The sequence below is a fragment of the Aplidium turbinatum genome, chromosome 1, assembly GCF_918807975.1.
Source record: "Aplidium turbinatum chromosome 1, kaAplTurb1.1, whole genome shotgun sequence".
NCBI lineage: Eukaryota > Metazoa > Chordata > Ascidiacea > Aplousobranchia > Polyclinidae > Aplidium > Aplidium turbinatum.
This window is the reverse complement of record NC_137472.1, coordinates 52279759-52307410: the sequence shown is the minus strand read 5'-3', so window position 1 is coordinate 52307410 and position 27652 is coordinate 52279759. Positions and strand designations below refer to the sequence as shown.

Genomic DNA, 27652 nt, shown 5'->3' with positions numbered 1-27652 from the left:
GTTCGGTGGCTTAGTGGTTAGGTTAGAATGTCCTCCTATGAATTGGAAGACATAGGTTCGATACCCTGTCAGGTCATACCGAAGACTTTTTTGAACTTAATACTAAATGTTCTTCTTGCTTGGCACTCAGCAAAGAAATAAATTCAAGTAATAAAAGCGCTAAGCACAACCCATATCTGCGGTGGATAACAACGCTACAAAAAACACACATTATTATGACGCATCAATATCAAAATTTAATTTGTTAAAATTCTGAAAATTAATGAAAAGTTCAACCTCTTGTGCTTTTTCATTTAGTGCCTCATGAGACTTCTTTAAAGTCTTCAGCTCGTTTTCAAATTTCCTCAGACTTTCTACTTTGTCGCTTTTCTTGGCTGACTTCGATTGTTCAGTCACTTTCTTGACGTCCTTGAGAAGGCAGTTGGCTTGGGAGAGGAGAACCTTCAGTTCAACCTGCACAATCACACAAACAATGACATAAAAAAATAATCTTTTGATCGAACATTGTGATGCACAAGGCTGAGAGTGATTTGAAACGAAATCTTTTTGTGTTAAACATTCTTAACGCTTCAATAAAAATAGCAAATGTTTGATGTGCGTTTCGTTTCGAGCTGACGATGAAACAAAACGAAGACGAACGATTTGCTTCAATTATTATTATCGGCGAGTGGAACTAAGAAGATCTTTCATTCAGTAAAAAGACCTCTTTTCACCCTCCACGTTAACACGTTGTCGTCGTGTCGACGCTTGCGAGCATCAAGGAATCTGTCAGGCAAGTGAGGTCATTGAACTCCGATGTTTGACTTTGCTAATATATGAGCTGCCAGACGATCAAGATTGACCTAACCCGACACCATGCCAAAGCTTGTATGAAACAACGAGCTCCAAGTGTGAAAATTCCACACGAAACTACCATCGGTGTGTGGAGTTGAGTAAGAAGATCCTCTCATTCAGTGGCACCTACTGGATGAAACGGTTCGCTAGGAATGAAGCTGCAAATGCTAGAAAAAAATCATTCTCAGACAATCTTGGGTTTAAACCTGCGCCAGTAGTTCAAAGCCTCTCCAAGTAAGCTATACAAATTCCCAGAATGACGCTTCCAAAAAGGCTTATTCAGTCCAGTTGGGAGGAATTATTAAGATCACGTCCAACTAAATTGTCATCTTTGTCATATCAGACTTGTTAGGAATTGGTCAATTTATTCACCCTTTTTTTCATTGTCTCCATGACATCAACCCATATGGAAGTTTTGACACCTCTCCCCAAAAACTGCTATAGAAACAATCTATGATAGAAAACTGTCAAGATATAGCATCAAAAAAGGATTAATTATCGCGAGAATAGACAGCCCCTCAAGCACACAATCAATCAATTATGACGGTAACAAACCTGAACATTTCTCCAAGTCTCTCGTTTCTTTTTCTTCTCACACTCAGACTCTTCTACTTCCTCTTTCACTCTCTTCATTCTCTTGAGAAGGCACTCCACCACAGCAGTAACATGAGGTTGGCTTTCAGACAAAACATTTCCACTTCCCAGCTTTAACTAAAAGAAATGTGTTTGAAAAATGTAAAAAAGACAATCTCTTCTATTGGAAAAGTTTTTTGATACAACAAATCTTTGGTAAAGATTTTCTTTGTTGTACGACAAAGACGTAAAACCTAGGAACACCAAAGGGTTTTGACTTTTTTGCAATAAAGTGCAATTGTGAAAAAAAAGTTAGGGGCGCATGAATGACATTACTCTACCATGACTAAAGTCATTGAGCCAAAATAAATAAACTAAACCATTAATTATAAACGAAAGCGAGACGTTTATACTTCAAATAATTACCTATCTTCCAATACACCTACAAACATACTTGTTTACTGGCCACTTGCAGCGCTGTCAAGCAAGCGAGCAGCTGTGTGGCGTCCTTTTTCAAGCCACCGTCACTTTCTTTTGTCCAATCAGAGAGCAGCAAATCAAAGAGAACTCCATTCATCCAATCAGCTGTGTCCTTTTATACACAAGCAATGTATTAATATACTGTAAACGTAATTTGGGAACCAGAGTAAGATGATGAATCATCACTGCAGCCGTGCAGCGGCCCAGTTGGTACTGATGCCACCACAAACACCTGGCGGCCTGGGTTCAAATCCAGACAGATTATTTAAAAGCTTTAAGAGCGGTTCACTTCTGCGAAAAAAATATAAAAGCGAAGGGTGGAGAAATAATGAGACTGCCTGGCTAAACCCATGTTGTCAGTCTGCAGACATTGTACCAATGCAAAAAAATATTTTTTTTCTGAAATAGGACATGATTGAAACATTACATTTGTTCGTTATATAATCACAAATTTTATAAACTGACAAACCTTCATGGCGAGTTGAGATACTTGGTTGACTTGAAAAGCATCTAGTGATGAGTTCAGTGGACTCCTCCATAACGCTTCCACTTCGTCAAGTTTACCCTAAAAAAGGAGTCATTTTCTTGAATTTGATACTTTTCAAATCTTTTCAATGCATTTTTTTCAACGTTCACTTTTATCAGAACACTGTATGAGTAAAAATTTCATTTGCCACAAAATAACAAGTACTCGCGCAATAAACGAACAAATAATAATCGCTTTCCTTCAACACGGTACCTTCAGATGCCTTCCAGTCATACGACCACAATCATGTGCTTCTGCCATGCACAGATGCACCTGGTGGGGTTTGTAGTGGGGTGGGGTTTCTTTCATTTCTTCATGCAACTTCTTCCACGACAAGTCCACATCCAACCGTTCACTTGGCAACCTCGCTATTAAACAAAAAACTTTACTACTTCAGCAAAAGTCAGTGAACATGCCGAGTTTACATAACTATCCGAGTTTGCTATTAACTATCCGAGTTCACTACTAACTATTCGAGTTTGCTATTAACTATCCGAGTTTACTACTAACTATTCGAGTTTGCTATTAACTATCCAAGTTTGCCACTAACTATCCGAGTTTACATTACTATCCGAGTTTGCTAATAACTATCCGAGTTTACTACTAACTATTCGAGTTTGCTATTAACTATCCGAGTTTGTTACTAACTATCCGATTTTGCATAACTATCCGAGTTTGCTATTAACTAACCGAGTTTGCTACTAACTATCCGAGTTTGCCATTTATAAGCTACTTGTATAGACATGGTACATATATTTGCGTTTACTGTTTAAAATATTGTATTGTCTTTCAGCGAGCTTTTATAAAAATAAAACTTGAAACTGTTAATATCGTCTACATTTTCGAGACAGGTGTATCGAATTTTATGTCCTGAGTTTTTTCAGTTCATTCTTACGCGTTCTCGTGGAATCTCCGGAAGTCTGTCGGCTTCTTATCAGATTTTCTCCTCTTCTTGCCACATCTTCTAAATCCTCTTGATGTCCTTTCAACTTCTCGGAAAGCTTCAGTTGCAGAAGACTTGGTGCTTCAGCAGTCGTGGGCTTTAAGGGTTTAAAAATAATAACGCTAGAAACTTTCAAAATCTTTGCTCAAAAGAAGAAAATTTGATTTCTCAAAGATATTATACACACATGCGAACACTGTCAAACACACAATGTGATAATAAACTAGTTTTTTTAGAAAACTGACCACATTAATAATAAGATTGAATAACAGAGGAGCAAGGGTACTAATTAACAAATTAACAATTTTTAAACCTCAGCAGCTTCCAGCCAATCTTGCATTTTGTGAGCTTCAGCTTCAAGCAGATTGCTGGAGACATCTCTCTTGCTGTCCAACGCGTCCTTTTAAGAGAGAAGTTTGTGGAATTTCTACTTAATGGTCAAGGTATTAGCAAAAGGCTAGACGCGGTGTACTACTGTAGTGACAGTTGGTATACATTGTATTGCTGCCAAACTATGTTTTTATCCGGCAATAATTTGCATGGGTTTATTGATGAATGCTTTTTTAGTCATCGATTTGAAATTTTTATTCATTTTGTTCTACATTCCTTTAATTCATCTATGGTGAAAATTTGTGCTTTCGAACTGAAAACATTTTTAACTTCATACCAAAACGTTAATCATAACAAATGCAAGGAGTTCACTAAGATCCGGAAACTCCAATTATTCAAATATGACTTGGATAGTCAACCAAGGGAGAGAAAAGTATTTTTCAATCATAACCAATACAGCGTTTCGCTATCATACAATTTAAATTTTCCTAATGTTATCTTAAAATTCAATATCATCAACTTTTATGTGAACCAAATCTAAGCAAGTAGGTTAAACCATTTGAAGAAGAGAAAGGCGATTACGTATGAGTGATATTATGATAAAAAAAAGATGGTCATCACATTTTTGCACAAGTAAATATAAAAACAGTTGTTGAAATAAGCTATGATAAACTGTCCCGCTTCTATGATTTCAAATTGTCAAGGAAAAATGTTATTAAACAGGTAGAGCGAAAATAATGATTAACATCTTCTACGTATACCTGCAGATTTCTCTCTTGATCTTGCGTGTCTCTTTGTAGATCTTCCAGCTCATCCTTGACGTTCTCCAACTCCTGGAGAAGCAGTTCTCCTTCGTGGGATTTAGGGATGGTTGAACTATTTTCTGTTAAAAGATGCAAATGAAACGTAACTTTCATGTTGATTTACAAATTACCAAAAACTAGCAAATCAGATTTATCTTCAAAAAACGTCTAAACGTCAAGGCCACGTTAAAAAGATGTAAAAGCATAAATTTTTCTATCAAAATCTTCAAGATATGTGGAATTGTTTTGATATTGCCAAAGATTAAAACTTCGCAAGATCACACAAAATCAAGCAAGGCTGAAATCGATGCCGCAATTAACCAGCCAAACAGCAAATCAGTCGTTTTTTACATTGATTCTGCAAACGTAAAAAGCAACTGATTTTGCTGTCTAGGCAACGAGGTTCCACAAGTGACATTGTCTGTCAAAGGTGAGGGCGTGCTGATATCATACAGTAGGTTGTCAGTTAAATCAGTAGAAAATTTCACCCTTCCACTATGACGTAAACACAATGTTAGTACATAAGTTCAAATCGCCGAATCAAACCAACAGTTTAGTACATGAGTTAACGTGTTACATTGATACAACGCAAAAAAGTCATAGACCGAGTTTTTTCGGCTTCCATGTGGGAAATATTTCTTAGCTTGTTTTTACTTACTATATTTTAAATCTTGTGACATCACTTGGTTTTACATGCTTAAGATGCAACAGAGCAAGCATAAGCAAAGCTCTACAAAACTAAAAAAAGTAATTTTCTTTTTATTTTAAAACCGTTTAACATGAAAACTATGATAGCCTTGGAATAAAGCTAGTGCCAGCTCGAAAAACTCTTCTTACTGACGTATAGCTTGCCAAGGCGAGTTTGTTTACTGCAGAGTTATTTGTACTGTGATTCAGTTTCATATTTTTTATTTACTCAGTTTAGAGCAACCGGAGTGGAGTTGGACAACTTTTGCATCCACTGGTTTTAAACCAGTTTATACCAGCTTGCACCGGATTTTTCATTGTAGACTTTTAACTGTTTATAAGGCTTAAAATTTAAATCAGCAGAAATGTCAGTAGTTTCAATCCTTACATAATTTTTTGGCTTCCCAAAACCTTTCTTACTCTCATGTAGTTTGAAATTTGTTTGACACGTGATAATGAGCATGTTTGTCACGTGATCGTGAGCATGTTTGTGATGTGATAGTGAGTATGTTTGTCACGTGTTAATAATCATGAGTAAAACTTAATGAGATTACTATGACATTCCAAATAAAATCACAGACGATTCAAAACCAATTAGGATAAGCAAAACGATAAACCAAATCAGATGGCGTCCATCGTTCGGTAGCGAAAGATTCAGTGAAAATCGCTCAGATTGTGATTGATATAATTACATGTGTAATTGAAGTCGTGTTATAAACTCTGTTGTGCTTGCATCTTTCCACAATGAAAAGAATAAATATTGATTTTTTTGATTGAGCATTCTCAATTACGTTTCGATAATTTGCATCATTTCAAGCTCTTCCATTACAAAAGAGTTGATTTCAAACAGGAAGCAGAAATTAACAACAACAAAATTATCAATAATTTTTAATTGTGAATGTAAATTTGGAACTAATTCCACGCAGTGAAAGACTGCCTCTCCCTTAGTGATGATAAATCTTTTGAAGGCGCAACCCAGACAACAAATCAGCCGAGTTTTTTTCATATTGGTTCAACATTTGCAGACATTAATGTAAAAAACGACTGATTTGCTGTCTGGGTAATTCTACAGACACAGACCAATCATTGTCAGTAAGTAGCAGCAACACCAGCAGCAGCAGCAACACCAGCAGCAATAGCAGCAGCAACAACAGTTACTTTGTCAGTAAGTTAGTGGCACACACCACGCATCAAATCTCTAACTGTCGTCAGACCAGACGGTGTTGACGTTGTGCGGGGGCGAGATTGAGGCTGTGTCGTCACCGTGACGAATGAATGCAGTGATGGCGTCAGCGAAGACGTAGTAGTGGTTGACGACATTGATGTCGTCCGTGAACGTGACCCAAGGCTGTGACCTTGGAATGAGAGCCAATCAGTTAGCAAGATGATTTCAAGACTTCTATGTGGTTGGTGACGATAAAACAACGTAGATATACGTGAAGAAGATGCATAAAAAATGCAATGACAAAGCATTAAGTTGTAAAGTTAGCAAGTTGAAAAAGGGTTACATATGATAATGAAGCATACATGGATGAATTTCAATGCAATGAAAAAGAAGAATACTGATAAGTTTGGGTGGCAACTAGTGCTAGAAACGAATAAGAAGAAATCGATCGCAATCAGAACCTACCACTAAGCTCAGAAAGTAACTTTAACTTTCTCTCGATATCGCAAACAGTGTTCTTGCATCTCTTCAGTTGCTGATGGATAACGTTGCTGGATGATGAGGATACAGCGGATGTGGGTCGATCCTTGCGTGTCTCACTCATCCATTCCGTCACATCCTGCAGCTCGGCTCTATAAGCTTCCACCATCCTTCGGTACTGCTCCTCTTCAAGGATCTTAATCTAAAAAATGGATAAAAAGTTTTATATTAGAAGCAAAAGCTTGCGATTATTTCAATGAGTTCAGTGTTCAAAGTTCGTTTTTTTTTTTAAATAAAATTTTGATAGAGAGGTTGCTTTGTTGTACGCAATGAAACCAAGCATCTCAATAACTAATATACATTGCACTGAAATAAGAAATGAACTTAGTAACAAAACTTGCAAAGGAACTACGATTACATCTTCACCTGCTGTATCTTTCTTTCTTTTATTGTGCAGTTCACTACATTTTTTTTATTTTAATGCTTTCAAATGCTTGATAGGGGCTAAGTGTGAATAGCCGAAAACGTTCACACTTTTTGTATTTTCTTTTATATCGTGATAAACACCGTGGCGTGGTTTCATTTGCTTGTTTTTTGTAAAAGCTTTCGAAACAACTCCCAAAAACTTACTTCAACAGTGTTCTGCTTCGACGTCGCCTGCATACGGATGGTATCCCAGCGGTCGTACAGGATTGCCACCGCTGCGCTGAACGCGTCACGACCAGTGTGGTCACGTGCCAGGAAGTGAACCTTCCTTTCGACATCTTCTAACTTCGGAATGAGTCGATTAATGTCATCAAGTAACTCCTGTTAGCAGAGGGCAAAGGTTATGATGAAGTTGCGTTAACAGTTTAAAAACGTCAGGATTTATTAACTGGCGGTAAGATGGTTGGATGTTGATGAAACTTTTATTCTTTTTTATTCAGATTCAGACAAAAATGAAACCTCGGGGAAAAGCTTACGCTAAACCTCATCAAATAGTTTTCTCATAGTTTCAACATTTTATTATTACTTGTTTATGTTAGATAAGATTATCCATATTTAAAACCAAAACAAAACACAGTAAAAGTCATAACGGCAATGCACAAACTGCAGCGGCATAAAAGTAGCCAGAAGACAGTTCAGCTCAATCACAGGTCGATTTGTCTTATTGTTATGGAAGCTTATTGAGCTCAGATATGTTTAAGCGTGGGGTTAACAATAACAGTGCTTATAGTACGGTAGTTTTTATAGAGTAAATGACATGTCAATCGCAACATCCCATTTTGTTAGTTTTTCAATCTTGAATAATCCAAATAAAAATTTGAGGCAAAAAAGTAGTGTTTGGGAAACAGAACCATATGTACGTACCTGTGTGACTTGAAGAGTCTGTTGTAGGTCAGTGTCCTCATCAGAGGCATCCAATCTCCGCTGCAGGGCATCCAATTTCGACGTAACTTCTTGTATAGCCTGCTGTATGTCGTCATGCCCTTCCAAGGCCATCAGAAGAGACTTCGTGGACTCGACAAGCTGTTACAAACATGGGATTTTAAAACCTTCATCCAACTAAAGCATAAACAATATTTGCTATACACGCAAGATATCAACTTCGTAACCCTAAAAACCACAAGAAAAGTTTCCATTTTTAGCGTGTCTACATCAATGATTTCACTTTTACCGTTGGTTTTGCAAAACTGGAAGCCTCTGAAACTGGTTCACTGCTTGACGTGGCACCAGTGCCGTATTTGCCAACCATGTAAGGACTGCTGGTGGCCAAGGGTCTTGGTGTGAGACTGAGATCATCTGTAAATAGAGATTGATTAAAGTTGTAAGCCTACCCACAAATATAATAACATGTGCATTGCAAACTATACCATCAAACACTGTCGTAAAGTATGAAAATTAGGTTGATAATTTAGAAATTGTAACACAAATTACCTTTTAAATTGTTAAAAACTATGCATATAAGGAAACCTATGTTTCTATTTGAAACTCACAGTCTTCTTCATGGTCTAGGAACTGATCTGTCACATCAATCTCTGTATCAGACGACATAGCATCCAGGTGCTTGGCAAGAGTGGCAGCTAAGAGAGAGGCAGTGCTGCCAGATGACAGGGCTGAAGTAATCACAAAAGTATAGTAATCAAACAGACAGAAAACTATAACATTTTTACAATCAGTAATTTATCGGCAACCGAGAGTAGCAACAATGGGCATCAACGTGTTTCACCAATGAGTTTGGGCTCATCAGTATCGCACCCTTAATTCATGACACAGTGCTCTCGAACGCTGCTTTTGACAGTCAATTGAATTCTTACTTTCACTTTCAGTCAAACTCATTGAAACATAATAGTTGAATGGTAAACTAAATTTCGTTTCGACTAAACTTGAGCCTGGATGAATTTAAACTTTTATAACATTATTAACTTTTATTACATTATTAACTTTTATTACATTATTAACTTTTATTACATTACTAAAGATGAATTTTATAACATCTAAGTTTTTTAATTTAAGAGATGTATTAGATAGAATATCTTCGGTCACACAATTACGAAAATGCGTTACTTGAATGTGATCTTCCAGAAGTGTTTGATGATGATTGTGACGAAGCTGCCCCCACTGCTGCCTTTAAGTCGCTGCCGAGAAAGTCAGCTAGTTTTGACCAGTTTGAAGCGGATCTGCAAATTGCACAGCAAGGTTGATACTACATTTTACTTCACGAAGCATTTTTATCAAATTACTCAACTATTATGTCGAGCTGATACAAAAGTCGATATCACTGCATTGACAAGTATCAACGATGCTTATGTGAGATGATGATGTGTTGATGGTTATGATGTTTTAGTTTTTACTAGACTACCATACAGAAAAAGTATAATGAAAGTTTTTTTATAGACATATTCATATTAATCATTGTCAACTGTTGCGAAAATGTTGAATCAAAATCCCTTGCTCACCTGGACGGTGTTGCTCTGTACGAGTCTCGTATGGGAGACACAGGCACTTCTTCCATGGTTGCAAGCAACATGGCGTCTACATCAGATGAAGAAGGAGGATGGGTGTTAGCGGACACAGGAGTCACTGGAGCTTCGATCCTCTCATCAGGAGGTTCACTCACAGCATATCTTGGAGAGCCAGAGCCAAAAGTGACTCGTGGTGATGCTCTACCATCCACCTCCTCCACGGATAAACCACCGCGACCAAGGATGGTATCACAGTCAGAGTCATCAGTTGTGGAGGAAGTTCTTGTTTTCTTTCCTGCTGGAATGAAGCACAGATTGCACATACTAAAATTGTATGATTTTTGGTTAAAATTACGCTTCTTGATCATTCAAATTTGCAGACAGATGCATTTATCTAAAAACTTTCTTGCCAAGCAGGTCAAGAATTGGATTAATCCCGAATAACAGAGTATACGTAATGGTGTGTTTTGAGCAAGGTATTTTAAAAACATGCTCTTCCTGTGTAACCAGTCTGCTCTGACACATCCAAAAAATCCTAGGTATGAAAACAAATTCTAAGCAATTTCTTGGCAACGTACCATCACTGGTTTCAGCATACTTCTTCACTTCCTCTAGTTGCTTCTTATACTTCTCTACATCATCCAGCAGCTTCCGATATTCCTCGAGCTCATCTCGCGCGTTGCTGTCAGCTGCAGTGACGTAACAATGGCAATCAAGACAAGCTGATGTTTATATTTGATTAGTGTTTTATATCAATTGATATTAACGCAAAAATAACTAATTTTTCAAAGCATTTGTATGATAAGCACTTGCCACAATAATGTAGTTTGTTTTATACAAATATAAACGTAAACGAGAAAAAATCAAAGTAATTCATGTATTGAAATCACACCAACTCGTCTGCACAATTGATCGTTTTCAAGTTAATTTAAAGTCTGCAGACGTTGAGTCTATGTACAAAGCACCAATTTTACGTGCTTTGTAAAAAACAAACAAAGAAACGAATCTGCTAAAAATCTTAACAAAATCTAGTTTATCGAAGACGAAGGGGAAGAAAAAACTTTACTTTTCTGACCATTCAATCCAGAAGATGGAAAGTTTTTCAACCTCCATTCTGCTTCTTCCAACTTGGCACTTATTGCCATGATCTCATCTTGATAAGCGTCTTGGTCGCGCGCTTTCGCTTCAAGGTCAAGTAAATCAGCAGTCAAAGCCAATTCTACGTCATCGATCAGCTGTTCGGTGTCGTCTGCGATACGGACGGCTATGACCGGTTCGCGGAGAACGTGAAGCGGCAGCTTGGGTACGTCAATGTCTTGTGCGTGTTCGTCATAGTCAGCTGCGGAAATAAGGATCTTAAAAGATGACGTAAAATTCAAAATAAAAAAGGGTCAACACAAAATACGACATAAACGAAAGACAAATTTGTTTTTCCCAAACCGCTTTTGCAACACAATAGGCATTTATAGTTTAATTTGTAATTTTTTAACGCTTTGCGGTAGCAAAATCTATACAATTTTCTTTCAAGAAACTCACATCTTTTGCGAGGTGACGGGTTTGGCGATGTCCGGTAGGGATGGTTGACACGGACTTCACCGAGTTTCTCTCGCCAGTCCCCCAGTTTTTGCAGAAGTCTCTTTTTCTTACTGATCTGGTCAAGCAGTGTGCCCCTGTCCGAAGCCTCATCCTCTTTCAAAGCGTTCACAGCTGTTTAAAAACATCGTCGTCACCAATGAAAAAATATTAACACAGCACAAGCAGCAAATGCAGTGCGGATAAAAATGTTAAAAGAAAGCTAAACATGACTTATTTTGCAGTGATAAAACATCTTGTTTTCAAAAAGAAACCGATACTTCAACTCCAGTCAAACAAGTAAAGGGATCTTTCCAATCAGAACCGATCGCCGATGAAAAGAAACGTGATAGCCCATCTTTGCACTCGGACATACTTGGCCAATTTTCTTCATTTTTTGTCCTAAAAAATAATTCAACAATAACTGCCAACTGGCCAACGTCTCTACACATACTGCACCTTCGTTAATGGCTTTCACTTCTTCCTCCATCTCTGTTGCCACAGCAACCATGGCGACAAGTTCATCTTCTTTAACACGTATTTGTTCTTCCACTTCTGTGCACTCCTTCAGCAATTTCGCCAATTTTACGTGAAACGCGTCACTGGGCGCAAGCGGAAGTGACGTAGGAAACTTATCTTGCTTCCGGACTAACTCGTTGTGAAGACGTTTGAGTTGTTCCCGCAGGTTCTGTGGAAAATGATCGGATATTTTTTATCGATTAAAAAGATTTAGATCAAGTGGACGGAAAGGCAAGGAAGCCAATCTTCGTATCCACTTTCAGGTATCTTTTTGAGTATCTTGCCAAAGGCATAGCCGCATGCTCTTGAGCGTTGTCGAACCGGCGCCCTTCTGAGTGTCGTATCAGGGTTCTCACAATTCAAATATGCAGCCGACATGATGGAAGATAAGATCGCAAAAGATAACAATCTTGATGATAAGATTCGAAAGACAAAACCAAGCAGTTCTACCATTAAAGAAGTTGGAATGAAACTGAACAAAAACAGTCTGTGTGATCCACTTTTGGCGATTTAGTTCACAATAACGATACTACTGAATTTGAATAACATTGCAACTATGTAAATTAATGATGTCAGATTTTTTACATAAATTGAGAGCCATAAAAGTGCAATAGCTCACAATTTAGCAAAATTTTACCATAAAGAACTTTGGAAGTTTAAGAAAAACAGACAAAAAGTTGAGATTGAAAACCACGACAATGCTCTGACAAACCTTATGCTCTCTCATTTGTCTTCTGGCGTCCTTGGCGTCAACAATGGTCAATGGGCCAGAAATAGCAGACAACGCCTTACTTCGCCACTCTTGCAAGAACTCGCCCATTTCGTCAAGTTCATCCATGTAAACGGAAGCCTGAGACATGTGAAAAAAAACATCAAAAGTCCAAGGTATGTTCAGAAAACTTTGAGGGTTTAATTATAGTCCGTTCCAAGAATCGAAAGTTGCTCTTTTTACATTGCATTAACGTTTAGCGACGTTGAAATAATGCAAAACAGGCAAGTTTACTGGCTAAGTTGCTCACCCGGTTTGTCATGTGTAGTTTGGTATCGGCCATTTCTTGCACTCTGAGGTAGTGGTCGTTCACTGCACTGACAGCAGCGTTGAGTGATGCCTTGCTGCCGGTGTGGGTGGTCTGGTCAGCGATCTCCTGGGCAACCGCGTCCAGACTGACCAGGCGGACGTGGCAAAGGTCAAGCTCCGCTGTGAAATCCTGATCATATTCAGGTTAAAAGATTGGCTTTAGTTAATGTGTAAAATTCGAAGAATTGGAGACTGATTTGTAAAACCAGTGGAACTAGTCAAAAGTTTTTTAAAAATTGCATGCAGTTTTGTCTCATCTTACAGTTAATAAACAAACTAAAGCAACTGGCTTTACCATATGTGCCTAATCATTTAAAGGTATCTTTACCGCACAACACTGCTGACAACACGAGGTAATAGGCTAATGTTATTCCAAACGGTACATACAGTAAAATGGCTGAAAAGGTACAAAACGATCTGAACGGTACACAAAAAAATCACATCAAAAAATAATGCCAACGATATTAAGACAGAACCAACCTTTTGTCCATGAAATGTACCCTGGTGATGCTCATCAGACAACGCCATTTCAATGTTGGAAAGCGTCGAAGAAATCTGCATCAGCTCATCGTGATAATCTTCACGCAAGTTTCTGGCAGATTCCAACTCCTGGTGAGTAATTTCACGAAGTTACATAATATGAATAGCTTTTTTTCTTCAAAATTCTGGTCAATTGTACACACTGGTTTCAAAATTAGCTTTGTCTTTATGATTTTAATTTAATATTGTAAATATATTTTATTTTGTTTATTGTAGAAAATGAAGGTTAAATATTTAAATAAAAAATAAAATAAAAAACAGATACAAGTGACTTCATCAACCGAAAGTGCCCCTTTCTAACTGTTGTTACGCTAAACCTTTAGTGTAGCTCAGTAGCCTAACAACCAGGGTTGAGAAAAAACCGGGTTTTATTGGGTTTTATTTAAAAAAGAGGCAAAACAGGTAGATTCATGCTTGTTTCACCTCAAATACTACTTTTTACCAATGAAGTGTCTCTCACTCACAGTACATGCTGGCATAACTCAATAAAGTAATGCACTAGGGCTGTTTAACTATGAGGCCTTCTTGCATAAATGAGTTTTAGTGTAGTACAAAGTGGCATTACTTGATTTTTGTGTACAGAAATATCCACTGTGTTTTCAATTTATCCTTGGAAATTTCCTTCACAATCACATCCTCAAGTTCTAATTTGAAGTTTGTTTTAAGTATCTTGTAGTACTTTGGTTCATTTTTTCAATTTTCTGATAAAAATTGGACAAATATGATGCTCTGGTTTTTAAAAAAAAAAATGCAGGTTGGGCTTTTTTGAAAAAACCCGGGTTTTTTTAAGTGGATTTTTTCAAAAAAAAACCCACCCGGGTTTTTTTGGGTCGGGTAAAATACCGACAACCCTGCTAACAACATGCATATATCAATGTTGCAGCAAAGGGAATATCCCAGCTTAATGTGTGACTACTTCAGACATTGGTAACTTGAACAAAGTGATTAGTGTCACCTCTTCTTTGCCTCTTAGCTCTTGGTGCAAGGAAGCCAAAGCGATTCTTATCCTGGCAATTGTTGACGACAACTCAACAGGAAGTATGGCGTACTGGCTCATGTACTTCTGTCGTTGTTCCTCTGACATTTGATTAAAGTGACTTTCTTTGGTAGATAGTTGCTCTTTCAACTGCAAACAGACAGTGTGGCTGTTATTCGAGGATGTAAGATTGTATATTAGATACCGTATTGCTCACTACCAAAAATACTCTTAAAGTTGCCACAGAAAAGCTTTGTTCCTTCAAAAAAGAACTACATTTTTTTAAAAGATATAATATATCTAACTAATTACAACAATTAGCTTACAAAACACTTCCCACTGCATCAATTGATATTGTGGTAATAAACTTAAACAAAAGTTAAATTCTCATGCAAATCCAATTTCTTCAAAGCTCACTGAGTAGCTGTACCAGCATAATAGTGATTAAGTATGTCAGGCTATGTCACAAGAAAACCAAAATGTCTCAAAGCAAAATGAACTTAAACAGCCGCAATAAACTCAAACAGAAAATAAATTGTCATAAAAAATCATTTTGTTCAGCTGATTCAGAATACTTAACTTGGTAGTAAAAAAATCAACATCAATTCAAATCATCATCCTCTTCATCCTGTCCTCCTACCTGGCGTAACGTATCAATCTTATCTTGCACGTGTCCGGGAGCAGGAGTGAGATCAAGGGTCCTATCCGCGTTTTCTCTTGTTTCCTGGATCCATATTAACATGTCGCGTAGCTCTGCGTTCAACTCTTCTCGCGACTGCATCTCCGACTTGACTGCCGCCAGTTTTTCGCCGGTTGTTTTAGACACACTACAAGTGTATTCATCCGTCAGAGAAAAAAAGCATTACAGTTGCATATAAACACGTTGTTTTTGCGTCGAGGATAGCAAATTGGTCACTTAACAGCACTGCGCGCGACAAAAGGCTATATTGTAATTCTTTAACGTGATCGCGAGACACACAAATAACTACAAAAAGGAAATTTTACAGCCTATAATTTCACCTCAAACAAACAAGATAGTGAAAGAAAGAATACAATCACTATGTAACGGACAGCGAATTTACGGCCAACATTATTCATGATACAAACGCTCCTATTGATCTATTGAGATCGATTACTGTTAAATACCAATCACTTAAACTACTAAATATAGCTTTAGTATCAAGTCGTGATGGAAACGTATTGGGTGAAAATTATTGATGGCTTGTCGATATAAAATATCGCACAGTAGCTAATATACTGTATGTGTAAAAATTACATGACTTAACATACGGCATATTTAAAAGAGGAATGAGTTTTTGAATTGTTTTTTTTTAAAGATACTCTTGCCTTGTCCTATTATAATTACATTGATCTTTAATCTTTTTGGAGTGATCTTCGGTTATAGTCAAGGGGTTATAATGGGGGAAACACCTCTTACTTGAATACTTTAAAAATATGACGCGGAAGAAAATAAAATCTAAACGAAGTGACAATGTTGAATTTATATCTTGACCATGCAAGGTGAGTTCCATGCTTGAATCCAAGCATGGGGTATGAGAAGATAAGGTTCTCATTGTACTAAGCCTTCGGCACTAACAAGAGTAGGGTGGCCAGTTCCTTTCTCTTGGCCGCCTTTCCTTCAGCAACTACGCTCACCCAATTTATTACACCCTGGGTAGAGGTGAGCAGTGTTTTTCAACAACCAGCTTAAGCCGGGAGTCGAACCAGGTTTGCATGATTGGAAAGCGAGCGCAATCCGCTACGAACCTCTTTGCTCAAGACTTACGTTTGGCAGCGTTCCTCTATGTCTTCAGCATTATGTTGAATCATTCGTTTCGTGGGTGAGTCGAGCTTGCTGCAAAGCGTCTGAGCCGTGTCGTGCATGGTGCTGAGACGGCGGGAGGTGACAGTCACTTCCGTGTTCAACGATTGCAGTTCAGATCTGTGCTGAGACAACTGCTGAGCGGTACACCTCTCCAAGGCATCGCTTGGCAGACTCTCTTGGACTTTGTCCAGTGTGGCGGTTATCGTCGTTGCTACGTCATCGTAAGCCAGCCAATCTACGATGTGCTTTTGAAGAACGCGTTCTACCTCCTGTTGTGGAAATAAGAAACTTAAATTATAGTATGGCACGTTACATGAATAACACTAAAAAACTAAAGCTAATTCAGCACACATTTACAATTGCGCTTGATTAAGAGATTTTCGGATACTTGCTGTTACGCAAGAGAGTAAAAAGCAATTTTCGAACGAAGACCGACACTTCCAAACATCGGGTAAACACTGCAGCAACTGCTAGAAAACACAATCGAAGATTAAAAAACAAGCAAACAAATAACCGTATTCGAACACAAAAAAAAACGTGACTACTTACTTTTGACCTGGCCTGAAGCCTGCTGAGCCTGTGCTGCACGGCGGTCAACGATCTTCCAACAGCCATTCGACTGCTGACATTGTCACTGTTGGCCAGTATGGACGACACTTCCTGCAATGCTTGAACGCCACTCTCCAAGCTCGATATCTCCGACAAGATGGGCTGTTTTGTTGAAGAAATAAAATTAATCGATTAGCTGCGACTAGCACTAATAAGAGAGTAGCAAGAGAGAAAGCAAATTCAAAGAAGGTGAACGTTGTTGGCAAATTTTGAAAGCAATTCATCTAGACCAGCGGTTCTCAACCAGGGGGCCATGGCTCACTGGTGGGCCATAGAAGCATTTTGAGTGGGCCACAGACATATTTTAAAAACTGAAAGATTTATTGAAACATTTTGTTTCATTTTTGTCACTATGGTCAATTTTACACTTGTGTGTTTGTTTAGTTACAATGAATGATGCTGCTGTTTTTAGTTACAAAGTAGCAATCATCATTCTATCTAAGTATTGCAACATATATACAGTACAGTTTTACATCAACTCAGTTTTTACAACACTTTATGATGTAATAGACTGCTGGTTTGTGGTTACAACTAAGCCATCTTTATAAGCGGTAGCCTTAATTGTTGAACTTCTGCAGATCCGCTTTTTAGTAGGCTACGTGGAGGAATTGACAATACAGTACTTGAATCTGTTTGATAAAAATTCCCCCCTGCCCTCAATTTTTCTGCGGATGGGCAATGGGGGGCAAATGATGCCTTTTTGAGGTCATGTAAGCTACTGCACATTTTGCAATATAACAATTTCTGCTATTCGCTTTTAGCCTAATTATAATTTTTCATTGTTGCCTCAAAATAATATTCACCACACAAAATTCTGCATCACAGTATGTTACATCATTATAACATAGCATGATGCCTTTCCGTGCTATTGTTCTTTGCCTAAAACTTAAAAAAAGGCCTTTCAGCCACAAAAGTGTCCTTTTTTCATAATCCTGCCCCCCCAGTCAAAAATCGTTCCGGCGCCCCTGCAGCCTACATCAATTTTTGATAACAAAAAAGAAAAAGGACAATGCGTATTATGTTGTAAAGTTCTTAGTCATCCAAATTACAAGGAGAAGGATGAAGATGTGAAATTTTTTAACGAAAAAAAGATACTGTGAAGCGTCAGCGCCTGGATTCAACAAGGGGATTCCAGCAACATTCCAAAGGCAATGTTCTGCTTCTTTTTGTTTATAAACCTTTTTTGCAATTTTTTTCTTACATAAAAACTGAATGGGCCACAGAACTTTTATGCAAACAAAAGTGGGCCACGAAAGAAAAAAGGTTGAGAACCACTGATCTAGACTAAGTCGTAAAAGATTAGAAAAAATAACCGTATAGTTAACTAATTGTGACTTTGCAAAAGTTGAGATATAACGACTAAAAATAAAATGACATTGTTTTTGACCAACAAGCAAATTTTGACCTTGAAATCTTGCAGATTGTCTCGTGCTTCCTGCAGAGTGCACGGGGCGGAACAATCAACGTTTTTAAGATGCTCCTCTGTTCTGGACATCTTTGACGTCACTCTATCCAGCTCAATGTCAAACCCTTCCCAGTTGACCGCGGCAGTCTACATCATGATGAAGATATTAAAGATGACAATATCACGTGTGTGGAATATGACTGGTAATCGCTTATACAGTATCAATAATGCTCTAGTAGCCTACGTTATCAGCAACTGTACGTTTTCATTGCATTATATCATTGTTGTCACTTTACATTGTTGTCACCGCTCGGCTTCTGATCAACGAAGCTGATGAACAAGACATCTCTGCGGCTACTTGGGCGGACCATAAATGGAATTCTGAATGGAGGTCAAGCACCACCAGACTCCATTCATTCATCCCCGACGCCGACACACGCCCCATCGGCCTGACACTACAGAGACAGGCATGGGTGCGCCTCAACCGTCTCCGTACGGGCGTCGGGCTTTTCCGCTCAACCATGCACCAATGGGGAATGGCTTCTTCCTCCTCCTGTGAATGTGGTGCCGAGGAACAGACCGCAGACCACATCATCAATGACTGTACCATCTTCAAGCCACCTAACGGAGTGGAAGGTCTGCGCGTCATGGATGATGAAACTAAAGACTGGCTGCTCTCTAGCAGCCTTCCAGTGTAGTCCGGGAACATCGTGAATCTGGGGTGGTAAAAGGATAGACCCTCGGCCCCAGAAGCTCAGACGACGACGACGATTGTTGTCACTGTTTTGCAAAAGCCCTCTTTGTACTATATCCACAACGTCTGCTCATTATTGCCCCGAGTTGGCCGGTCCATGGCTGGTCCTTGCTAGGAACAGCACGATCGATAGGTGAATAAACAGCACAATAAACAAGCTTGCCGTTGTTGAAGTCTTTGGTATGACTCCACGAGAAAATGAAAATCGAACCTTCCCAAAGCAGTGGAAGGGAGAAACACAAGTAGCAGTCAGTTGCAATACCCAATGTTTAAGATCTGATAGATGAGATTGTTTCAAAACTGAAGTTTTTAATAAAACAATTGAAACTGTACGACAGAAACTCGAGAGCTTGTTTGGTGTTTGGTGAAAGTATCTCTTCACACAAGTGACAAGCTGAAAGTTAAGAAATTAAAAAAAATTTCTTAGTCTAAGTGCAAATTTATTTCATCTCAAGTATTCCACATCATGTTCAGCAAACAACTTAGTTCACATTGTAATCTTGTATTGTTTTTTTTTCACATGTGCTGATGATGCGAAACAAAGAATTTCTTATTTTCTCACATGACTAACCTGTAGAGAATTGTGAATATCTTTCGCTGATTCCAACAAATCTTCGGCCCGTTCTCTCACTCCACGCACTGCGGTATTGAGGGTTCCACGAGCAGTTTTTGTCAGTCCAGTTGATCCCGACATCTCTTCAAGATCGTGAGCAACTTCTTCCAGTTCATCCACGTAGTGTAATATTTCTCCTTCAGTGGTGAATAGAGCCTTAAAACAACACAGTCGTCAAGTTATTTTCTTTGCAATGACAGCCAAGATCACGAGTAATCAGAAACTTTGCGATAATATGGAGGGTCATTGCTTACATAAAACTTCAAAACTGTCTTGCTATGACACAGTGGTTCAGACGAGATATTTAACCACTAGTATTCCCAAGGGATAGAGAAAAACTCGCCCAAGCATAACTACACCAATGATCAACGGCATTCTACAGCGGTAATCTCCTAAATCATCAGTAAAAATAAAGCAATACACAAAAATATTTATTTACGAATTGTTTTATGTTTAACAAATTATTTTCCAGAAACTTTTTTTGGCATCACTTTAAAATGACGATATGTTAAATCGGTCATAACTTATGACCTGCTTGTCAAAAAAGGAAATTTCTTTCCAGAGCATCGTGCAAACACTCGAAAATAAATAGACCTCTCAGATAAATTTGAAAATTTACGAAGCCATACCCCATTACATGATTTCGAAATTTACCAGTCAAAAGCTGAAAAGTGCAAGTCTAAAAGTAAAAATACCTAAAAGCGATCGGCTAAACCTCAGTATAATTTCATGTAGAAGCTGTTTGGACCCATTGAACAAGTTTCTACATGATTCCCAAACATCAAATCAACAGTTTTTTTCATTGGTTCAACATCTGCAGACATTGAATCAACGCAAACAACGGTTGATTTGTTGTCCGAGTTAGGATGTGTGCAAATCACTGTTCGATAAACATAAACAGTTTTTCTCTCCAAATGCGATGATTTGCTGGTTACAAAATCAATCAAAACACTACTACAGCTATTCAAAAAGGTATTTGATTCGTTTCATGCAAGTATTAACAATATGATTCTAATGTGGTATGCTTTAGATCAGTTACATGCAACGATGTTTCAGATACTGGGATACAAATTTTTTTAAAAATGTGAAGGGAGTCATAACAAAAATTTTATCTTATAATTTTTTTTTTTCAAAATAGAATACGAGTAAAATCCTGAACTAGATGTTAAGATAAAAAAAACAAAAAAACAACATGAACGAAGAGCTGTAACAAAATGGCCTGTTGTTGCACATGATTGTTCCAGACAGCATCATTAATTAAGCTAGCGTGATGTACTAAAATTATTCTACATCATTGCACTATGCTTTAGCTTAAATCGAGTGAAGCCGAATCGCAAGGAAACTATGAATGGTCACAGAACCCACACATCAAAATCCATCATTTTTACATTGTATCATCGTCTGTAATAAAAAAAAATGACGGATTTTGCTGTCTGGGAAAGCTCGTATAGCCATGCCATAAAATTGGTCCGTATGCAAACGTTAAATCAATGCAAAACGAACCAATCTTGCTGGCTGAAATAAACTCAAGGCAAAGACCAAACATACTTTTCTCTGCGCAGTGGCTTCAGGTGCAACATGCTACAACGTAGATTCAATGTTATGATTGGTCGTGAAATAGGCTACGTATCAATTACCTCATATTGATGGATGACGTATGTTGCCTAAAATTACAAGTGCACTTGATGAATTAACAAAGTGCTTAGAATTAATTCTAAAAAAAAGCCCAACTCCATTACAAAACTAACCAGCCAACAAAAATTATCTTTTTCCATCGTTTCAACGTCACTGAACGTTAAATCGATGAAAAAACAAAGTCTTGTGAGCTGGATATCGCACATTTACACCAACTAAATTATTTTTTGTCTGTTCAAATGCTTCTGAACGTAACGCCAACAAAAAAGTTTACACAGTCACTGCATGGTACCTGGTGTTGTTCAAGCAAGTCCCTGGCGTGTTCGGGATTGCTGTCAGCTTCAAGAAGCTGCAGTTCGGCCCTCGCACTCCCCAGTTTGCTCTGCACTGTGGACAGGCAGTCCGCATACCGCAGCCTCGCTTCTAATGACGCTTCCAGCTGCGCCTGGGTGGGAATTGTAAGTTCAACTTATTTGCCAAGTGTTGATGGACTCTTAAATGTTTTACGTTTGCTGTTGTCAATTCCAAGTATGTAACGCAAAATATAACTGAAAATGTATAAACCTTCCCAGACAGCAAATTAGTTGTTTTTTTTACATCATACATCAGACTGTAGACGTTGAATCAATGTAAAAAACGGTTAATTTGCTGTCTGGGTTGGGTAGTTGAGTGCATAATTTTCGTACAATATACGGTCCTTGGATGAAGTCAAACGTCAATTATGCTTCTAAACAGAAAAGTGAACTAACCACAAAAACCTATCCAAACCGTGTACTCAGCGAACAGTTATATTTTTCGCATTGTGTCAACGTTGGTAGACATTGAAACAATGTAAACAGAATAACTTAATCTCTAGGCGGGTAAGTTAAAACATTAAACAAGTTCTCAGAAGTAAAACTAAAATGAAGACACCTAAGTTGTGCAAACAGCATAAGAAAATAGGCTGTAATCTTGGTGGGTACCTTTGGGCTTTGGAGACTGGTGATTGTCTGTCACATAAGCACAAAAAGTCAGTTTTGTAACGACTCGGTATTGTGTGATTTTTAGTTATTCAGGCTTCTACAACAAGTACCTGTTTTTTCTCAATAGCTGAGGCAACTGAGACCTTCAGGCGTTCCAAATGATCAAGTTTATTTTTGACCGCGGACGGCAGATCTTCCCCTTCTTCCGTGTGATGTTGGATTTCTTTTTCTCCCAGAGCAGCAAGGACACGGATGCGAGAGTCAACCTCTTCTTTTGTGATCTAGCACCACAAAAAATGCATCACATTCAATGTGGATTTTATGATGCTGATTGCAAGTGCGATGTGGCACTTTCTAGTTTGAGCAAAGGCAAAGTGCAACTATAAATTTACGGTACGGTCTTTTTGTAAAAGCCTAGAAAATTTCAAACAGCTACAAAGAGCCTAAGACTTTGCGCTGATGATGATGAAAATTAATGATCTCGGGAAGCTAGCGCTGACCATGGTACACGTCGGCTATTATTATGAGTGCCGCCAATCAAACAGAAAGTCAACGTCATCCAAATATTTTCAATGTTGTACAGCTACAAAGTACCGGGTGCACACCAAGCTAACGTACTCAGTGTTCTTCAACGCTTTAAAAAAAAAAAAATTATAATTGACTTTACAGCAGACCTGCAGTTTCTTAATTTCCTCCTGCACACTTTGAGGATCTAGTTTGAGAGGAATCTCACACTGGAGAGCACTTTGTGTATCATCCAGCCACTGAACTCCTTTCTCGAGTTCGCCTTGAAAGTCGCGTCTTGAAACAAGCCTACATAACAACACGGCATTTCAATGGTCCTGATGGGAAAGCAAGTCTTTACAACTACACAGTGATGTGAGATTGAATCTAGAATCACAATCATCAAGTTCCGACATCTCGTTTCACCATCATTTTGTTCCTTCCTCGTATGGAGGGTTGGATACAATGCGCCATTGTTCTCAACCATGAGCTGTGCGTACTGCACTTTCATAACTTAATTTTGTGGTGTTTGTTGTCCAAATCATTCTTGGTCTGCCTTTATTTCTTTTACCGTTTATCTTCCCTTCTACTAATGATCTTTGTAACGAGTTTTGCCTTATTGTGTGTATTGTGTTTTGCCCATCTCGTTTAAGAGTTGTTTATTTACAACATTGTACTTCACAATGTTATTATACTAAGACATCAAGGGGATTTGATAATAAAACATTTACCAAACAAGCTCAGCATAAAACTGTTTTGGGGACTTGTACACTGATAGTGATCGCTAAAGATGTCATAGTGTCATCTGGGAAATTTTGACCGAACACTAATGCTTAACTAGAAATCTGATTCACACACATGCAAACTTTAATCAACCTCAATATGAGGTTCTTTTATTACTGGCAGGGATAAAAACGATCTCAGTGCTAGCTATAGCACATTCTTTATTACAATAATCCAACGTTTGCAGACATCAATTCAATAAAAAAAAAAACAATTTGCGGTGGTGGCCTGAAGTTATTAACTGTCGCGTGATTAAATGATGTCATCAAAACCTAATAGTACCGTAGCCTAAAGGAAAGGCTATTTCCGCCAATAAAACTCATCTTCTGTGTTGTGATTTAACATGTGTAGAAGTTGAATTAATATAAAAAAGACGCAATTTTCTAACTGGGGTGTACTTTTAGCAAAAGTAACAAACCTTTTTTCCAAATCTCTTTGTCTGTCTCCCAGCTGCCCTTGCATGTGGTGGAGAGAGTTTCTTAGTTTGTCAACCTTGTCACGAATCAAGGCTTTGTCAACGCTCTCCATGTCAGCACAGAGCTGTTCTGCCAATCCACTGACTGACCGCAACTCTATCTGACAACTGGTAAGCATGGCTGCCATTTGCTGTAAACAAGACACAAATTATGACAAGCCAATCTTCGTGTTCACCCTCAGGCATGCCTTCAAGAGTCCTGCCAAAACACGCTCCTGAGTGATGTGGAACCCGAGACCTTTCTAATGTCGAACCACTCGGCTACTAGAGTCTTACCATCCAGCTATGCAACCGACAACATAGTGTTATTACGTAACGCACTGTAAGGCCATCAAAAACTAGATACAAGAGTTCACCACAGATATAGTATAAAAAATGAACAACACTGGCACAAAGTATTGCAAGTGATAATCTGTGCATTCTGACTTTTCGATTGACGAAACATCGAAATAAATTCTGATTATTATCATTGTTACAATATTTAGTGATAGTTTAACTAACTTATAGAAGTGATAATTATAACAGTTATGCGCATAAAAGAAGATCGCACCACGCTTTCATGCGCCGCAAGTCCTTTTGTTTACAAGCAGGAAAGGAGTTTTACCGATCTGTTTGCGTAACGTACGTGAAGAACGCAACGTAAGAACGTCACATAGCCAACTCACTTGTGACATGGACAACTTGTGCTCCACTCTGCTTGGGCTCCCAGTTTGCAATTCCCGTTCGCAATCTTGAATCTTTTCGCCAAGTTCCATAATGCGCCGTTCGAATCTCTCCCTACAAAGCCCCATCTCGGTGAAATGTTCGATCCGTTGCGTGCTCTGCTGCATCAACCGGTGGTATATGGCGGTCGCTGAAATAGAAGAGTGTTTAATATCTAAATGGCAACACTGTTTTGACGTCACCGCTTAGAGATTTTCTCTAAGTATATATCTTAGAGAAAATCGTCCAATAACAAAATACTCAAGTTTTTTATACGGGCATTTAGTATCTGAAAGTTTCATGACCGGTACAAACAGAAAGCGGTGGGATGGTGGGAGAACCACCAAGCAGAAAGCGGTGGGAGAAGTACCTTTACAAACAGGAAGAGTCTCAGTTTAGTGACTAAAATTCACCTTTCAATAGTTCCTCTGGTTGCCAAGGTTGGCCGGAATTCTTGAGGCAATCTCGCATCTTTTCAATGCGCGACAGGTTAGGCTTTCTATCGTTCAAAGTAGATTGAATTTTCTGAAAAGGAAAACAAATGAACAATTTGATCCATGGACTTCTAAATAGTAGCATCTGGACTGGAAACTCAGTGGGCAACATGAGGCCAAACAGTTGGTACAACAGTTGGCCAACAGTGGGCCAACAGGGTTAGTTACTTGGCTGTTGGCCCACTGTTGGCCAACTGTTGTACCAACTGTTTGGCCTCATGTTGCCCACTGAGTTTCCAGTCCAGATGCTACTATTTAGAAGTCCATGATTTGATCAAAAAGGAAGTTAACTGTAGCAGCTGAGCTAAGATGGAAGTCATTGAAAGAATCGAATGCGAAAATTGCAACAAAATCACACCAAAGTACAACACTCTCAATCTTTCTCAACGATATTTTATTACAGAAAGTAAAAAGGGGATTTCGATCAAAAATGTTTTTGAATTAAGTGGGAGTATTTACAAGTACATAATAAAAGCTGTTAAGTCAAACAATTCGGCACCACAAGTACTTTTTGAAAAATCATATTCTTCTTTTGACTTTATTCTCTCTCCAAGTGGGGTCGCATGTGCAAATTGCAGTCCTTCACATCACTCTGTCAGCAGCAGTCTACTGTTTTAAAACCAACTTACTTGTGCTCTGTGTAGCAGAGTACGAGCTTGTCCTGCTGTGTGTCCAGTTGGCATCTGATCAAGTTCCTTCATCATCGTCTGACCTGCTGCCAAATAATCCTCCAGCTCTTCCAAAGCGTGGGAGTATTCTGTTCTTGACTTCATCATTTCCCGCATCTGAACGGACTTTTCTTCAGCAGCTTCGCAAACACTGCAAGAAACAACCAGCACGCTAAAATACTGAAAGAACAACCGACTGAAGAATAAATCAAAAAGATATGAAAAGGAAAACAGAATTTCTCCACATTTAAAATCAACAGCTTTGAGAAGAGAGATAGTAATTGGTAATTGAAAGTATTGAAACTTACTGTTCAAATTGATCCTTAATGCTTTTCATCTTATCGGTCAGCAACCGTTGGTCAATATCTGACAACTCCGGCAAAATCTGCTGTGTTTTTTCGCATATTTTGCCGACCAAATCACGATACTTGACAGCTTCTTTCGTAATTGCCTATAGCAAAAGAGTATGTTGATGAGGAGAACGGTGTTAACATCTCGTGATAACATAAAATGTTATGACATATTTATGGTGAAGGGTGCACAAAAATTAAAAGTGGGTCAACAAAGTTTGCTCCATAAGAAGGGTGCGTGCATGACCCCATGATGATGCAAACAAAATCAAAATGTTGCGATGTCCATGTTTTTAAAAGCTGGTAGGCGTCATGGATGTTGTTAATTGTGTTTCGCACTGTGACTTTTGTTTTATTTTGGTTACAAACTAATTGCGGTTCGATTGCCTTAGATTACATTGAGAACAACCACAACGGAGTATGTGTGGTTAGCAGCCAAGCCAAAAACCTTCAATTCCTGCGTCATCAATCAAGTATATGAAAAAACAAATTGCTGATTATTACCTCGTATCTACCAAGATGGTTTTCAAGCTCCGAGTATGAAGCAGCAAGATTGAGTTCTGGAAAAGTGATGATGTCAGCTTCTTTGAGCCACCTCAAACACCGCTCAATGTCAGCGTGGAATAGCTCTCGGTGGGCGAGCAGTCGCTGAAGGTCATCAAGCCGGGTCCTCCACAAACCATCCGCTTTCCTGAAGCTTTCCTCCAATCCTGGATCATATGAATACATTGGAAGAGCCTTTCAAGAGCATTATACGACGCGAGCTCGAAAATTGATTACAAAAATGTAATGTGACGTTATGTAACAGCAACCTTTTACTTGTAGTTATTGTTGGACAATGCAAGACATGCAGGATGCGGATCGCACACGTGTTAACACCTAATTGCTGTTTGTTAGGTAAAATTAAAGCTTGCTGTTAGGGGCTAACCTATCCAAAAAGAAAAACGGTTTGTTGACTTAACATTGTGAAACTGAATTTCTTGATGAAGGAAAACGTAAACACTGACTTTCCTGCTAAACTCTTTTTTCTTTTTACACATAAACACAGAATGTCATAAACCACCAAATCAAAACTGTACCTGAAACTATTCTGAGCTATTACTACATGCTAAAATTCTCTTTTTAACTTGGTCTAAATATTGCTACATGAAAACAAACTGAAATAATCTGACACCACTTTTAACCCGTTCTATCTGCAATCGTAAGCAACAAATTGTCGGCTGCATTGCCGAGTGGTGAGAGCCCTAGAACGACGTTCGAAAGGGCGTCGGTTCGACACCGCTCAAGAGCATGCGGCTGTGTCTTTGGTAAGACACTTAAAAACATGCCTGGAGGTGGACACGAAAATTGGCTTCCTTGCCTTCCCGTCCACTTAATCTAAATCTTCAATCGCCGGGCATAAGCCTGGATACAACAATCAAA

The 27652-nt window shown here is 38.5% G+C and overlaps 1 protein-coding gene across 1 annotated transcript in view; it reads right to left on the bottom strand.

Annotated features, from left to right (window-relative positions):
* The window catches only part of LOC145782777 (nesprin-1-like), a 188243-nt gene that overhangs the window by 37301 nt on the left and 123290 nt on the right, over window positions 1-27652 (bottom strand). Inside the window, exons 91-129 of the mRNA XM_082594541.1 lie at window positions 26735-26940; window positions 26189-26331; window positions 25842-26031; window positions 25132-25243; window positions 24682-24869; window positions 23960-24147; window positions 22929-23067; window positions 22365-22535; window positions 21585-21737; window positions 21295-21321; window positions 19616-19813; window positions 18291-18437; window positions 16826-16987; window positions 16238-16545; window positions 15092-15278; window positions 14431-14601; window positions 13416-13544; window positions 12877-13065; window positions 12570-12707; window positions 11798-12026; window positions 11303-11473; window positions 10833-11105; window positions 10345-10455; window positions 9761-10064; window positions 9369-9481; window positions 8798-8917; window positions 8479-8603; window positions 8172-8330; window positions 7452-7628; window positions 6807-7023; window positions 6361-6531; window positions 4448-4569; window positions 3670-3756; window positions 3309-3453; window positions 2627-2781; window positions 2357-2452; window positions 1862-1999; window positions 1390-1545; window positions 277-453 (exon numbers count right to left, since the gene is read on the bottom strand). Of these exons, the coding sequence (XP_082450667.1) occupies window positions 277-453; window positions 1390-1545; window positions 1862-1999; window positions 2357-2452; window positions 2627-2781; window positions 3309-3453; window positions 3670-3756; window positions 4448-4569; window positions 6361-6531; window positions 6807-7023; window positions 7452-7628; window positions 8172-8330; window positions 8479-8603; window positions 8798-8917; window positions 9369-9481; window positions 9761-10064; window positions 10345-10455; window positions 10833-11105; window positions 11303-11473; window positions 11798-12026; window positions 12570-12707; window positions 12877-13065; window positions 13416-13544; window positions 14431-14601; window positions 15092-15278; window positions 16238-16545; window positions 16826-16987; window positions 18291-18437; window positions 19616-19813; window positions 21295-21321; window positions 21585-21737; window positions 22365-22535; window positions 22929-23067; window positions 23960-24147; window positions 24682-24869; window positions 25132-25243; window positions 25842-26031; window positions 26189-26331; window positions 26735-26940 (6392 nt within the window). The remainder of the gene's footprint in view (window positions 1-276; window positions 454-1389; window positions 1546-1861; window positions 2000-2356; window positions 2453-2626; window positions 2782-3308; window positions 3454-3669; window positions 3757-4447; window positions 4570-6360; window positions 6532-6806; window positions 7024-7451; window positions 7629-8171; window positions 8331-8478; window positions 8604-8797; window positions 8918-9368; window positions 9482-9760; window positions 10065-10344; window positions 10456-10832; window positions 11106-11302; window positions 11474-11797; window positions 12027-12569; window positions 12708-12876; window positions 13066-13415; window positions 13545-14430; window positions 14602-15091; window positions 15279-16237; window positions 16546-16825; window positions 16988-18290; window positions 18438-19615; window positions 19814-21294; window positions 21322-21584; window positions 21738-22364; window positions 22536-22928; window positions 23068-23959; window positions 24148-24681; window positions 24870-25131; window positions 25244-25841; window positions 26032-26188; window positions 26332-26734; window positions 26941-27652) is intronic.